This window comes from Chlorocebus sabaeus, chromosome 3 (assembly GCF_047675955.1).
Source record: "Chlorocebus sabaeus isolate Y175 chromosome 3, mChlSab1.0.hap1, whole genome shotgun sequence".
In the NCBI taxonomy this organism is placed as follows: Eukaryota; Metazoa; Chordata; class Mammalia; order Primates; family Cercopithecidae; genus Chlorocebus; species Chlorocebus sabaeus.
In genome coordinates, this window is record NC_132906.1 from 84,490,472 (window position 1) to 84,506,734 (window position 16,263).

Consider the following 16,263-nt stretch of genomic DNA (forward strand, 5'->3'; position numbering starts at 1 on the left):
AAAGGGGCATAACAACACAGGGGAACCCAAAGCCTACACCCCTTAACCTGCGACCTTCCAAGATCATGTCCGGAGCTTTCGCCGACACCGCGGTCTCCTTAGCAGCTAAGCGTGCGTGCGCCGGCTCCCTTGCCTTGGGTCAGCACCCTGGGTCTGGGGCCCCTGCAGCAGCCGCACCGAAAAGTTTCATCCACAACCTTAAGTTTGGAAACTATCGTTTGCCCAGCGAAGGGTTCCCACTATTCCTGGCTGGCGGTCTGTCTCCTTGCCCGTCTCTCGGGGAGTGTTTCAGTCCGGGACACTAGGACTCTTTGCTTAGAGGCCTGCTGTTGCCTAAAACCCTAAGCGCGGGCCTCTTTAGGACCCCAGGTTCGAGATCCGAACCCTCCAGTAATATCCTCAGACTCCGCCCCCTTCACTGCAGCCCGGGCAATACTCGGGCCTAGCTCCTGAGAGCGGCGCCGTTGGCTTACGTAGTAGTACGTGATTGGCCGCCGCTCCTTGGCAGGTCGGGATTGGTGGGAGACGGGCCGACCCCACCCCTCGCCCCCGCCTCCGGCCCGAGGCCGCACGGGTGTCCTCGCGCTGCTAGTCCGCGCGCAGCCTGGCAGTTTGCCGCTTCCTCGTCCTCCATCCTGCGTCCATGGCCACCGCTGCGACTGAGGAGCCCTTCCCTTTTCACGGTCTCCTGCCGAAGAAGGAGACCGGAGCCGCCTCCTTCCTCTGCCGCTACCCGGAGTATGACGGGCGGGGGGTACTCATCGCCGTCCTGGACACGGGGGTGGACCCGGGGGCTCCGGGCATGCAGGTGAGGCAGTCCCCGAGAGCCCGGGCGCGGGGGCGCGGGCGGCCGGGGACGCGGGTGGGGACACAGCTTCGGAGCCCGGCATGCCAAAGCCCCGCTCTGCGGCCGAGTCCGGGCCTGGGTGGGCAGCACTGGGGTGGGCAGAGGTCAGAGCCGGGCGCTGGAGGGACCGGCGCCCGCCAAGGGTACTAACGGCGCACCGTGCCAGGGTTGCTGGGCGGGCGAGGGCCTGGACCCCAGGTTGGGCCGTATTCCCGGCCCAACAAAAGCAGCGTGCCCGGCGCGGCTGGCTGGGGGGAGCCTGGGTCCGCCTTTGGCCCCAGGGACCCCCCTTCCTTCTCGCTTCGGCGCTGCCAGGCCGGACCCCCAGAGGTTCCTTCCCTCCACGCCGCCTTCCTCTGCAGACCCCTCGTGCCTCGGACACTGGTCCCTGCCTGACGTTTTAAAAGAGAATTTTACAGCTTTTATCATTGGGGTGGGGTGGGGACACCAGATAGGCAAGTGACATATGAGAACTTAATGTTTAGGGATCGGGAGCTTTGGTTTGGGGAAGAATAGTTTGTCTTTAAGCACGAAAGCTGGGTTTCCAGAAGATAACCCAGTCCGCTTCCGGAATTGTTTCCTGTGGTAGTTTTGTGTATTCTATTTTTAAACGATCTTCTGCAGCGTATTTGCTTAGGGTCATTGAATCTTGTGGCTTAGTCTTCGTTTACATAAGGAGAATTCAGTTAGGTTTGGTTTTGGTGAGCCTCTCAGACCTTATGAAATGATGCGACTTTTTTTTTTTTTTTAACCTGAAAGCATAAAACGGTTTTTAAAAATTACTTAGTTTTGCCTTAGGCAACTTTAAAATCTGTAGATTCAGGGTATCATACCAGAAGGTAGTTTTTTTTTTGTTTTGTTTTGTTTTTTTTTTTTAAGTATGTTGTCTCTCGTTGAAAGCATTCTGTTTAAAGTCTGTGAAGTTTAACTTTTGTACATTTAGCCCTTTGCTGGAATCCAGTAATAAATTTCACTATTGTTCAGGATCCATCTCCCAGCATCCCTGACTAATCCTACTGTATGCTGATCTCTCGTTGATCAGCCTCGGGCTATCTTATCCTCCTTTCTACACTAAACACTCATCCTCTTCCCCACAATATCGCTTCCCTCCTGGATCCTTTATCGTGCTTTCTGATGATTGAGGTAGCATTTTGAAAGTAACTAGGGGGAGTCTGGCCGAATCTGCTTAGAAACCCCTGAGAATCTTGATTCCTGGTGTGTGTTCTTCAGCACCACTCTGGAGTACTGCACACCTTTGATGAATCAGAAGAGGAGCAGGTACTGAATTCCCTCCCAGTAACTGGCGTTGTATAGTTGTCGTTGTATTAATAGCTTAAAGACTTAAAACAATGACAGCGATCAACTCATTGAGACTTTATTACAAAGTAGTAATGCTTTCCATTCTGCTGTGGAGTGTGTTTACTTTTTATAGGATGAGTGGGAGGAAAACAGCTGGGATAAGTGGTTCACCGGTTCTTTTGTCAGGATAAGAAGAGGGTCAGAAAAGGTTGGAGAAGTGCTGCTTGGTAGAATTTGTTGGTAGAATTTCCAGATCTGTTTCTCACATTCTTGTGTTTCTCTCTCTAAAGTAACCATAGTTTTCACCCCACAGCGTTGTTGTGAAAATTGGTTATAAGAGGACTAATTACATGTGACTTTTTTAAATGCTCAAGAAAAATATTAAACTATTTTCGCAATGGTATTTTTTTTTTTTTTATATGTAATTTCAACTTTTATTTTAGATTCAGAAGGTAGAAGTGCAGTTTTGTTACATGGGGATATTGCCTGATGTTGAGGTTTGGGGTGTGATTGATCCTGTCACCCAGGTAGTGAGCATAGTACCCAGTAGGTAGTGTTTCAACCTTATCTCCTCCTCTTCCCTTTGGGATCCCCAGTATCTATTGTTCCCATCTTTGTGTCCATGTGTACCCAGTGTTTAGCTCCCACATAAGTGAATAGAAGTTTATGCTGGATCTTTCATCACCAACTATTTGGAGGGTAAATATATGTTAGATATTTGCATGTAATAAATATTCAGATAATAAAATACTGAAATCAAATGAAAGCATAACTCTTCTCTTTTAACAACCTTGACTCAGATATTTACCTAAACATAACCAGTTAAAAGAAATTGGGTAAGGTGGCTTACAAACAGGAGGATTTTTTTTTCTGTACCTTTAACAGATTTATTTTGTAGATACATGTGTACATCATTAAGATTAAAGGATGGATAGAAATAAAAAGGAAGGAAAGAATGAAATAGGAGGAGGGTGAGGCTGAACTGGCCGTTTGGAAAGCCAGGTGGGGTCTGAGTAAAGGACTAGAGGCACAAGTGAAAACTTGGAAGAACATAGTGAGTTGTCTCAGTCTTTGGTGACTTCCTTGGTCCCGATTGTTTTGTGACAGCTCTGTGGGCATGATAAAGTGGAGGATGGGTGGCATGAGAAGAGTAGTAATTACATAACTGATTTCATATTTCCTCAGCAGGTATTCAGGCACCTACTAGGTGGCTAAGTTTGTGTTAAATGATATAGTCTTGCAAACTGTCACTGTTACAGAGATTGACAGGGGTTATTGGGGGGATGGGGCGGGGATTGGTGGGGAGCACTGGCCAGTAAGAGCTGGGCTGGTCAGATTTCACAGACCAGATGGAACTTGGACTAGTCCAGAATATATATACACAGTAGCCAGAAGGTCTTCCTTCCACCAGTCTTGTTTCTCTTTGATACATCCTTCACATTTCTAGAGTTATATTCCTTAAAAAAAAAAACCTTGTATTATACCCTCATTTAAAACAAAGCCATTTTGGAATCTCAATTGCTTTTGTGTAAAAATAAAAAAAAAAATTGAATGGTATATATATGAGGCCGTTTGCCATCCAACTCTGCCCTCCTCACGTAGCCTCAGTTCTCATCATTTCTTATGTCCACGGCCCCTTCATCCCATCTTTCATCTTTTGCCTCTCCTTGACCGTTTCACTCTTTCACTTACCCAGATGTTTCAGGTCTTTTTGCCAATACATGCCTTTGCATGTGGCGTTTCATCTTCCATCAGACTTCTACCATCCATCATCTGTAAACTCCTGCTTCATCCTTTAAGATCCAGACGGGTCTTGACACCGTTATGTTTTGGGAAATCAACTGATTTAATTCTGTGCCCACCCCACCTCATATTTATGTGTGTATTTGCCATTGTGTTAGGGCCTGCAGCTTCAGAGGTGAGTAAGGCCCAATCCCTCCTAAGAGTTATTTAGGCTTTTTGTCCCTTTGTTCTTATAGCAATTTGCTCAGATCCCCTTAATAGCACCTGAAATACTTATTTTAGTATTTCTGTTTAGATAACTTTTTCCTGGTTAACTTAAAAATCTTCGAAAGCATCTATCAAAATTGTATGAAATGTGCTTGTAATGTTAAATGTTTTTGTTGAATGGAAAAAATACGTGTGTGCATAATGAAGGAATATAATTTCCTCATGGAGGGAGGTTTGAGGAGGTTTGAGGTTTGAGGAGGTTACAGTTAGTTTCATAAAAATCTATTTTTACATGCACTAAAATTTTTATTACCTCTCTTTCAGTTAGCTTTCCTTCATTCCCCCCAAGCTGGGTTTTGTGTTCTTACATGTTTTTATATGCTTTCATAGATAGTGTCCTAACCTCTTTTATTATTATTATTATTTTTCCCTCAAAGACCCGGTCTCACTCTGTCACCTAGACTGGAGTACAGTGGCACAGTGGCAGGATCACCACTCGTTTCAGCCTCAAACTCCTGGGTTCAAGCAGTCCTCCTGCCTCAGCCTCTGCAGTAGCTGGGACCATAAGCATGTGCCACCACACCCAGCTAATTGTTTTATTTTTTTGTAGAGACAGGGTCTCACTGTGTTACCCAGACTGGCCTGACCGCTATTATTTATTGTCCTGTTTTGTGATCATCTCTCTACTTACTTTTCTTTCCAACTGACAATAACCTTTCTGAAAGCAAAGATTGTCTTATTTATATTAATCATTATAATATCAGAATAAAAGTCACTGGTTAGTATTTATTAAATCTTTATTTGCTTAAAAGAGTATTTTCAGTATCTTTCCTGAAATTTTAAGTAAATTCATTAGCTTTGTGTTATTTATGGTAGATTACAAACTTCCCGAGGTTTGTTCTGGTCCTCTCTGCAAACACCCCACCTTTTGTTCTGATCCTCTCTGCACATGTTTGGCAAATCTTCCAACCTTCACTAACTCCTTAATGGTTACAGTGAAGACAGACACAAAGATTCTTGACATTTTGGGAAAAGCTTTGGGCGATTTCTGTTTCATCCAGCCAACATAGCCCAGTAAGCATTTCCCAGTCTTCCACCCCAGGACCCAGGATTTAGTACTTAAGCTCTACCCATACTAACTGCCCATGCTTGTAGTCCCTCTTTCTCATGTGAAGCCCCCCATTCTCAGAGATGAGGAATATAGTTCCATTGTTAGCAGTTCACCTTCCTCCTTTCCTTTACTTCTCCGAAAACCCCATGGCAAAATCCTCAGGGGATTTGCCTTTTTAAAACCCTCCTCTGGCCCTACATTTCTGTTTTTGTCTTTTTATTTCTAGTGAAGTGGTTTTCTTTATCTAATGTTAAAGTAAGAAATTCATGGATAGAATAATTGCACGTATAATAATTTGTAATGAAAATTTGTGTGTGTGGGAGAGAGATCCTTATAAGCGTGTGGAAATAGGTGACAAATAAGCCATTAAATCCCAATAGACTTTTTTCCTTTGCTCATATATTGATAATGAGGTTTCTAATGAGAGGGATCTGTCTGACCTGTTAGTGCTCTCTTGTTATTCTTGATCTCAAGTCACTCAGGTTTGCCTATTGAGGTGAAGATAAGTGATTTGGGTTCTTAGTCCTACTGTATATCTTTCAAATTTCGTATTTATTTGGGGTACATTTTAAAATAGGTTATTTTCTTATATGATTAGTACATGACCTAGCTAGTTTTAATTTTATAGAGTAGTATCAACTTTGTTTTCATTTTTATTTTGGTAGATTTTCTTACATTTTTCTCTTTTTTAATTATATTTTTGAGACACATAGCCTATCTCTTCAGAATCAGTATCTAAGTTTTATAGTTGTATCATCAGGATTTGGTATGATTCCCACAGTGATTTTTTTTGAATTATGACTTTGAGCTTTCTGAGTTATTAGAATTCTTATTTGTTACGATTATAGGACAGTTCTCAAGAAGTAAACATCCAACTTGAAAATTACCATACATGAAAATAACAGCTGTGCCTGGGAGGCCTTTATGGCCCCTTCAGCTATCAGGCCCTCAGTTGTTCCATGGCAACAAGATTGAAATGAGATTTGGGGTCCACCAGCCACCCATTTGCTTTGTCTGGTAAAGGAAGAAAAAAAAAATGTGTGCGTTTGTTTTCTCCACATCGTGAATTTCCTTCTCCTTCTTTAGGATGTACCTTAATTACAGAGCTTCAGGATATTGCAGAGGAAATACTTGGTGTTGGTCAGAAAGACCTGGAGCAGCGGACATTAAGCTTTTTCTTAAAGAGTGTGAATTCCCAGGTGGAATTGGAGTCTGAAGACTGGGCTCTTCCACTTTACTGACAGTTTCTCTGGTTTTTATGTTTCTGTTTCTTTCTTGAGGATGGTGTCTTTTTTTTTTTTTTTTTTTCTTCAGTCTTTGTGTCTCTGTTTTCTGTCTGATTCCTACTGGTAACTCAGTACATATTCCCGAATGCAACATATTTCCTTTGGAAAGCTAGCCAAGAAAGAGCCCAGAAATTATTTTTCCCACAAAAATATGTGAAAATATATACTGTTACTTGTAGCAATCATGTTATGGCTCAAATGAAAATTTGTGGACTGGCAAGAAATCAAACCTTTGAAAATCAGTCTTAGTGCTGAGTAACTTGTGTCTTGTAATTCAGTAATTAAATATTCATTGAATGCCTGACAAGCACTGCTAGGTAGTGGGTATATGTTGGTGAATAAAGTAGACATGGCTCTTGCCCTCACGGAGCTTTCTGTTCTCATAGGGGGAACAGATGAAGATGACCCACCTGTATGATTAGAAATAGAATTACGTTCTGTAAAGGAAATGAGGTACAATGAGAAAGAATAATCAAGTTTAGGATGGCAGCTACCTAAAGGAGGTCATCGAGGAGGCCTTTCTGCAGGAGGGACTTTAACAGAAAACTAAGAGAAGATGGAGTCCTGTGGAATGACTGAAGAGATAAAGTATTCTAGGCAGAAGGAACCTGTTTAAAAAGTCATGAGGCAGGAAAAAGTTTGGCATGTTTCAGGAATTGAAAGGAGGTTGGTGTGGTTAGACTCCTGAGTAACGGGTTGGCAGGGATCAGATGGTGCGAGGCTTTTTATGCAGGTATTCTGAGGGCTCCGTGAATACATCGGTGGGCTTAAAGGAGAGGACCGATAAAATACAGCTTGTTTTAATACAGGTTGAGTATCGCAAATTTGAAAGGCTCCAATGAACATGTCCTTTGAGCTTCATGTTGATGATTTTGGAGCATTTGGAATTTTCAGGTTAGAGACTCAGCCTGTGTTACTTTTGGTGGGGCCAAGAGTGGAAACCAAGGGACGACTTAGGAGGTGATTCACCTCATGGAGGCAAGAGATGGTGGTGGTTTGGAGTGTTAGGATAGTGGTAGTGAAAATACGATGGATTTGAGCTATCCTGTAGACAAAGAATTAACAGGATTTCCTGTTAACTTCACTGTGAGGAGTCAACTGAAGTAAAGAATCAGAGGAGGATTGTTAAATTTCCGGGGTGCACAGCTGGGTGTGGGGATTCCTGGGATGGCAAAGCCTGGAGAAAATCAGGTGGCGGGGGGCATGTTAAGCTTGAACTTTGTTGCGTTTCAGGTGCTAGTGTGGCATCCAATAATGGTGCCATTAAATGGCACCGTTATTACTACAAACATTTTTTCCCCCTAAAGCTCTATACTTGTCCAACTCACAGCTCACCATCTTCAGATCTTTTCTCAAATGTTACTGTCTCAGCAAGATCTTCCTTGACCAGTCAAACTTACATTGAAAACCCCACACCACCCATCTCCCTTCCCTGCTTAATTTTTCTGTGTAGTTAATTCTCACCATCTGACAAGTTCTTTTTATTTTTTTCCCTAATACCCAGTGTGATAGCACATCTGACATGTTCTTTATTTTACTTTGTTATTAACTGAACTGCTTCCTCACTATAAGATCATCAGAGATTTTTGCGTATGGATCACTGCAATATCCCCAGCACCTAAAATAGGGTGTCGCCTATAGTACATGCTCAGTAAATATTTGTTAACTGAATATGTGAAACCATTTGAAGGATTCTGTAGTGTTTCCACGATTAAATTTTCTTATTAGTATTTGTCCAGGCTTTTGGCTTAAAACAATTCAGTTCTCTTTTTTAAGTGAATACAGATTTTGTATATACACACACATATATATGTGTGGGTTTGCATTGTTTTCTTTAGGAATAAAAACCTAAAATCTACCATTCATATTTTAATTTTCTTAATTTTCAGGTTACAACTGATGGAAAACCAAAAATCGTTGATATCATTGATACAACAGGAAGTGGCGATGTGAATACTGCTACGGAAGTAGAGCCGAAGGATGGTGAAATTGTTGGCCTTTCAGGAAGAGTGCTTAAGGTCAGAGCTTTTGTCTTCTTTTTGAATTTTTTTTTTTTTTACTCTTGCCTCAAAGCATCTAATGTTTTTACCTTACATTTAGTGATGGGGTATTAGTTATCCATTGCCACATAACAGATTACCTCAAAACCTCCTGGTTTAAAATGACAAATATTTATTACCTTGGAGTTTCTATGAGTGAGGAATCTGGGTGTGACTTAACGGGGTTCCTATAGTTCAGAATCGCCTTGGAGGTTGCAAACGGTTAGCCATGGCTGTGACTTCAGCTGGAGGCTCAGCTTGGGAGAGGAGGGGGAAGTTTGTTTCCAAGCCTGGAGGGTCACTGGCAGGCCTTGTCTTCTTACCATTGGGCCTCTCCACAGTGCTGCAGTACCTGGCAGCACCTTCCCTGGGGGAGTGAGCCAAGAGAGTCCCCACAATGAAAGCCACAGACTTTTTGTAAAAGTGATCTTGGAAGGGACCACCTGTCACTTGACTATACTCAGCTCATGGGAAGTGAGTTGAGAAATCCAGCACACACTGAAGGGGAAGGGGTTTCACAAGAAGTGAGTCATTGGGGCTGCCTTAGAAGAAGCCATTATTTTGTTGTTTGATGAGGTGCTTAGAATTGGGCTGTATTTTTCACTGAGGTTGCCAAATTTTGTTTTGAATATAAAGGTAGAGAAAGTAACCACATCATAGCTTTGCCTTCATCTTTTATTGTCCCTTCATGGTATTCCCAGTGAACTTGAAGAAATACTTAGGCTATAGTAGCTGTTAACTTAAATGGCTGGCTTTGTCTTTTTTTTTTTTTTTTTTTTTTAACTTCCTTTTTTCGAGACAGAGTCTTGCTGTGTTGCTCAGGCTAGAGTGCAGTGGTTCTGTCTTGGCTCACTGCAACCTCCACCTCCTGGGTTCAAGCAGTTCTCCTGCCTCAGCCTCCCAGGTAGCTGGGATTACACCACGTCCAGCTAATTTTTGTATTATTAGTAGAGATAGGGTTTCGCCATTCTGGCCAGGCTGGTCTCGAATTCTTAACCTTGTGATCCGCCTGCCTCAGCCTCTGAAAGTGCTGAGTTTATAGGCGTGAGTCATGGTGCCTGGCCTACCAGCTTTGTCTTATTCTATGTCCTTGGTAGAAAGGCCTGGGTAAGCTAAACATGAAAAATAAGTATAAAGCAAGCACAGAGCAGCTCATGAGCTAAGGAACATGAAGGATGGCAAGAATTTGTGATCCTGTACTCTGTCGTTTAAAGCAATAAGCAGAATTGGTTTGGAATATAAAATTATGATTATTTAGTTAGCTTTTCCCACCTTTTACCATCTATCTGAATTGTACTTAGGCCTTGTCTTTCAAATATGCTTTTTGTGGCAGCATATTGGTTGTCTGTGCTGTGTAATAAAGTACCATAGACTTAGCAGCCTAAAACCTTGTGTATTTCTGTATTTATTATATCCCTGATTCCATGGGGTAGGAGTCTAGGCGTGGCTTTTTGTGGATCTCTGCTCAGGGTCTCACAAGACTGCAGTCAAGGTTAAAGGCTCTGCTGAGGCTCAGGCTTCTTTTCCAAGTTTACATGATGGTTGGAAAAATTCATTTCATTGCAACTGTAAAACTCGTGATAGCTTGCTTCTTCAAGGCCAGTAAGAGAATCTCTGACCTTGGTGATGACTCTAGTCTTTCTTTTAAAGAACTCACCTGATTAGTTCAGGCCCACTGAGAATCATCTCCCTTTTGCTTTGCTCAGAGTCCTTAATTACATCTGCAAAATCCCTTCACCTTCTATACATACCATAATGTACTAATGGGAGTGACATCTCATTAGGTCCTGCCTTCACTTAGTGGAGGGACTTGGTTCTTTTTAGAAATCTGGCTGTCATGGGCAGATGGCAGCCATTAATAATGCAGGTTATACTTCCTTTTCCATGTGTTATGAACTGATTATGTGGGTCCCTACCCCCTGCCAAAATTCATACATTGAAGCCCTATCCCTCAGTTTGATGGTATTTGGAGGTTGGGCCTTTGGGAGGTATTTAGGGTTAGATGAGGTTATGAGTATGTGTCCCCTCAGGATAGGATTAGTACCCTTGTAAGAAGAGACACCAGAGAGCTCTCTGTAGAGCAGGCTGTTTCTAGGGCATATGAGGACACAGCAAGAAGGTGGCCTCTGTAAGCCAGGAAGAGGGCTTTCACCTGCGCTCAACCATGCTGGCACCCTGATGCTGAGCTTCCAGCTGCTAGAACTATGAAAAAGTTTCAATTGTCAGAGTCATCCAGTTTATGTTGCCGGTTGAGAATCCCTTATCTGAAACACTTGGGACCGGAAGTGTTTTAGGTTTCAGATCTTGGAATATTTGCATTGTATATACCAGTTGGGCTTCCCTAATCCAAAATCCGAAATGCTGCAAAATCCAGAACTTTCTGAGTGCCAACATGACACTCAAATGGAGCATTTCAGATTTTCGGATTACAAATGCTCAACCATCTGAATTGCTCTAGAGTTTGGCCCGTCTTCCACCAAGTGAACCTTATTATTAGAATATGTTTCAAAGGGAAACTTGGGATTCTTGTGAGTTATGGCACTCTGGGAAACTAGAGAGAACTCCCAGAACCATATAAAATTATTACTTGGTTATTTATTTATTTATTTATATTAATTTTGAGATGGAGTCTTACTCTGTCGCCCAGGCTGAATAGAGTGGTGCAATCTCGGCTCATCTCAACCTCTGCTTCCTGTATTCAAGTGATTCTTCTGCCTCAGCCTCCCGAGTAGCTGGGATTACAGGCATGCGCCACGACACTTGGCCAATTTTTTTTTTTTTTTTTGGTATTTTTAGTAGAGATGGAGTTTTGCCATGTTGGCCAGGCCGGTCTCAAACTCCTGACCTCAAGTGATCCACCTGTCTCAGCCTCCCAAAGTGCTGGTATTATAGGCATGAGCCACCATGCCTGGTCTCATTTGTTTTTAAATAGCTGTAGTAATCCCTGCTTTAGATAAACCACATGAACTAACAATATCACTAGTGTTCAAAGGTAGAATTATATATGTATCATAAATATTGATATCAAATAAAGTCAAAAAAATTAGAAGGTTTGTCTTTTCTCAGCTTGGCGACATGTTTCTTTAGCTCTACTATTAAGTATTCTCAGCCCTTCATTGTGGGTTTTTAAACTTAATTTTTAATTGTGTTCAGTATGTCTTAATAGTTTAAAAAGACAAATATTTCTACAAGGCTTCTAACAAAAAGAGTTAAATCCCCGTAACACCTCTCCCCTACTGTTTTCTACTTCAGCAGTGCATTGATACATTAAATTCTCTTCAGTTTAAAATAACATGCTAATAGTTTTTATTTGTTGATTTTTTTTTTCTAGTCTTAGTCTTTATTTGTAGAATTAATATGTGGAAGAAGAGAGTTTAATTCTCAGGTCCTTTATTTCCAAGACATTTTTTTGCATTTTCTCATAGGTAACTTCCTCTCCATTGTTTTGCTCTTTTTGGTTAATTGCACATTGGACCTCTTGACTTGATCCTCCAGTTTTTAAATTCTTTTCCACCCTCCTTTTCTTCACTGCCTTTATCTTTTTCCTTCCCGAGAGATTTCCAGCATTTTCTCAACATTGTAACCCTTGTGTGAATTTTTTTAAATTTTGCCTATTTTTAATTGCAAAAGTCCCTTCATGTTCACTGGGAGCATATTTTTGTATCATGTATGCAACATTTTATCTCTGAGATAAAATTTTAATTTATTTCTATTTCATTGTTTCTTCCCTCCGCTTCCTCCTGTTCTCCTTTCTTAGTCTCCTATTCTGCTTTCTCTTTCTCCCTTTTTCTTCACCCTCTTCTTCCTCCTCCTCTGCCTCCTCCTTTTCCTTGTTCTCTGCTTTTAATGTTAGATATTTTGTTTAGGTGTCTAATCATCCCTGGCTGTCTTATTTTAGCAAGGCACAAGGAAAAGTGATTGGAAGCTCCTCTGCTTGTGTGGGGTCTTTTGGTGGGTTTCACTGTAGGATAATGATAACCTATAGGGGGACCCCCGTAATATCAGTATACACTGTATTTTTTCCACTGGGATGCCCTGTTACCTTAAAGAAGTCCTTAGCTCATTTGACCTGGGGTTTAGGGGAGGAATGAGCAAGAAGTCTGGCCATAGATATTCAGGTAACCACACCATGCAAGGGGTCTGGAGTGATGTCATGCAGACTCATTTTTATATCTCATCCTTCTTGTATTAGTTCCTTTTCACACTGCTATGAAGAACTACCTGAGACTGGGGAATTTATGAAGAAAAGAGGTTTAATTGACTCTCAGTCCTACAGGCTTAACAGGAAGCATGACTTGGGAGTCCCAGGAAACTTGCAATCATGGTGGAAGCTGAAGGGGAAACAAGACGTGTTTTCTCATCATGATTGAGTAGGAGAGAGAGCCAGCAAAGGGAGAAGTGCCATGCATTTATTTATTTATTTATTTATTTATTTATTTATTTTTCTTTTCTTTTTTTGAGATGGAGTTTTGCTCTTGTTGCCCAGACTGGAGTGCAATGGCATGATCTTGACTCATTGCAACCTCCGCCTCCCAGGTTCAAGCAATTCTCCTGCCTCAGCCTCCCAAGTAGCTTGGATTACAGGCGCCTGCCACCACGCCCGGCTAATTTTTGTATTTTTAGCAGAGACAGGGTTTCAGCATGTTGGCCAAGCTGGTCTCAAACCCCTGACCTCAGGTGATCCACCTGCCTCAGCCTCCCAAAGTGCTGGGATTACATGCATCAGCCACCGTGCCTGGCCCCCATGCATTTTTAAACCATTAGATCTCCTAAGAACTCATCACCATAAGAACAGCGGGGGGAAACCCACCACCATGATCCAGTCACCTCCCAGCATGTCCCTCCCCTGACATGAAGGGATTATAATTCCACATGAGATTTGGGTAGAGACACACAGCCAAGCCATATCACCTCCTTTGCTGTGTTGACAAAGTTGACATATCAGCTTTTCTCCGGTTCAGCTATGGAGAGTTGCTTGGTTGGTGAAGTTTGGGCGGGATGTGAGATGGGGCAATGGGAGTGTTCTTACACAAATTTTCCACCAGTCTTCTTAGAACTCTATTCTCCATCCATCCATAAAGTGTACTCACACACATGTTCAGTTTCATTTTTTTCAGAGATGTGCAGGTGTTTAGATATTTTGCAGTAGTCAATAAAAGGGAAAATTATTAATCACTGGGATTCTACTTGCATCTCTGCAACTCTTTAGTACACAGTTTTTAGAAGGCAGCACTATGAAGTCTTCAAGTTTCTTTGATGTAGTCATGCATTTGTTTATTTATTTATTTATTTAAGATAGAGTCTCGCTCTGTCGTCCAGGCTGGAGGGCAGTGGCGTAATCTCAGCTCACTGCAACCTCCGTCTCCTGGGTTCCAGCAATTTTCTGCCTCAGCCTCCCAAGTAGCTGGGATTATAGGCGCCTGCCACCAAGCCCAGCTAATTTTTTGTATTTTTAGTAGAGATGGGGTTTCACCATGGTTGGCCAAGCTGATCTCGAACTCCTGACGTCAGGTGATCCACCCGCTTCGGCCTCCCAAAGTGCTGGGATTACAGACGTAAGCCTTCGCACCCAGCCATCATGCTTTGAAATGAATTAAATGTTTATAGTCTATTTTTTTCACATAGCCCGTAAACTGCTAACAGACTTTTTATTTTTCTGTCAGTTTAAGATAACTGTTACGTACTTTGAACACTTCAGTAGCCTCATTCTCTAAGAATGACATTCCTAGGCCTCCTTGATAAATCAATGGTAAGCTACTTATGGCCTGTGGTATTCCCATGAGCAGATGAAAGTACGAAAGGGGAATATAACTTTAAAACCTTTTACTATAAAATATACATACATAAAGTACATAAAACACATATATACAGTTTTATGAATAGTATAGCTAACACCATGGTACCCACCCAGATCAAGATAAAGAGTATTGCTGCACATCAGAAACTTCCTGCATCCTCCTACAGCACAGCCTATTTCAACTATTGTGATAATCATTCCTTTGCTTTTTTGTGTGTAGTTTTACCACATCTGTGTGGCTACATAAAATATATTGTTCAGTTTTGAACTTTACATGAACAGTCTCATTTCATAAAATTTCATCGTACGTCGTTTTTCCCTTGTTGTTGTGAGATTTCAGTTTCGTAAGACTTGCCCATGTTGTCACGGGCAGCAATGATTTATCAGTTTCATTGCTGTGCAGTATGCCATGGTTTGTACCTACCACATTCTATCCATTCTGCTGTGATGTGTGTGTATCCTGTGCACATGTGTGTGGATGTCTCCAGGATGTGTTCTTAGGAGTAGAATTGCTGAATCATGGAGATATGTCACTAGGTCATGCCAAACAGTTTTTCCAACTGTGTGTTTTTTGACTGGACAGGACATCTCCTTGGTCAAGTGTTTGTATTAAAAGTCATTTCCAGGCCGGGCGCAGTGGCTAACGCCTATAATCCCAGCACTTTGGGAGGCCAAGGCAGGTGGATCACCTGAGGTCGGCAGTTCGAGACCAGCCAGACCAACATGGCGAAACCCCCTCTCTACTAAAAATACAAAAATTAGCCAGGCAGGGTGGCGTGCGCCTGTAATCCCAGCTACTAGGGAGGCTGAGACAGGAGAATCACTTGAGCCTGGGAGGCAGAGGTTGCAGTGAGCCAACATGGCGCCACTGCACACCAGCCTGAGCGACAGAGCAAGACTCCTCAAAAAAATTACAAAAAGACATTTCCACTAGCAGTGTATAACAAGTGTTTTCTGACCCTATGATCATAGAGATATTCTCCTATATTTCTAAGAAGTTTCACAGCTTTTCTCTTGTTTGTTCTAGAATTCACCTGGAATTGATTTTATATGCTTAATTTGAAGAGTTCTGTTTCCTTTTTTCTGTAAGAAGACCCAGTTGTCCCAGCATCATGTATTCCACAATTTTCACCCAGCACCATGTATTCCACAATTTTCACTCTAATTTTTAGTGCCTTCTTTTCACTTGGCACCCTTCAAAATGTGGTGAGCTTCTAAAGTCTCTTTCATATTCTCTTTGTCCCTTTGTTTTTGGATGCTTCCCCCACTTCCTTTATTCTAATTTTAGTAGCATTTTGGAATTTTTTTCATTTTACCACATTTAACTGGAAGTCATTTTAAAAATCAACACTTAGTCTTAAATGGTTTTGGTTTTTTTGTGTGTGTGTGTTTTTAAATAAATAAAGATAAATCCAGGCATATTGAATGACTTGGCCAGATTCAGCATGGTACTTAGATGCAGTGACAGCCAAAGGAAACAGTGTGCATGTGCCCTGGCCTGTGTGATGAGGCTGGCAAGACTGAAATCATTTGGAAGCAAAAAAAGCTTCTAAGAGGACTTCACCACATGTTACCCTAACACTCAGGTGACACTTGGCCCGTTAAGAAAAATGTTCAATTTGTTAGGCATTCTCTCTTTAAGAGAGTCAGAGAAATGAAGTGTAATTGGTAATTAAAAAGATTGCTTGTATCATATGAAAATCAGTCTTAATACATTGTAGTTACTGTGTAATTAGAACCATTTTTAAGATACCAACTTAAAATGGTCAAATGTAAAGATTTTATTCTTAGAAATAAAAAATAACTTTATGTAGAATACTCAAATATGCAAAATAAAATTTCATAATTGCCTCATAAAGTTAGCTTTACTCTTACTCGCCTAAAGTTATATAGCCCTGATTATAACTTTTATATGATTTTTTTTGGTGTAATTT

The 16,263-nt window shown here is 41.7% G+C and overlaps 1 protein-coding gene across 7 annotated transcripts in view; it reads left to right on the forward strand.

The window, feature by feature from the left end:
* The first annotated feature begins 548 nt into the window (after window positions 1-548).
* Window positions 549-16,263, forward strand: part of TPP2 (tripeptidyl peptidase 2) — an 82,965-nt gene continuing 67,250 nt past the window's right edge. For all 7 annotated transcript variants that reach the window (XR_005243754.2, XR_005243753.2, XM_007960817.3 and 4 more), the window contains exons 1-2: window positions 549-808; window positions 8,383-8,511. Coding sequence is in view for 5 of the 7 variants with exons in the window: in XM_007960817.3 (XP_007959008.1) it covers window positions 644-808; window positions 8,383-8,511 (294 nt within the window). In the remaining 2 variants the exon portion in view is untranslated. The remainder of the gene's footprint in view (window positions 809-8,382; window positions 8,512-16,263) is intronic.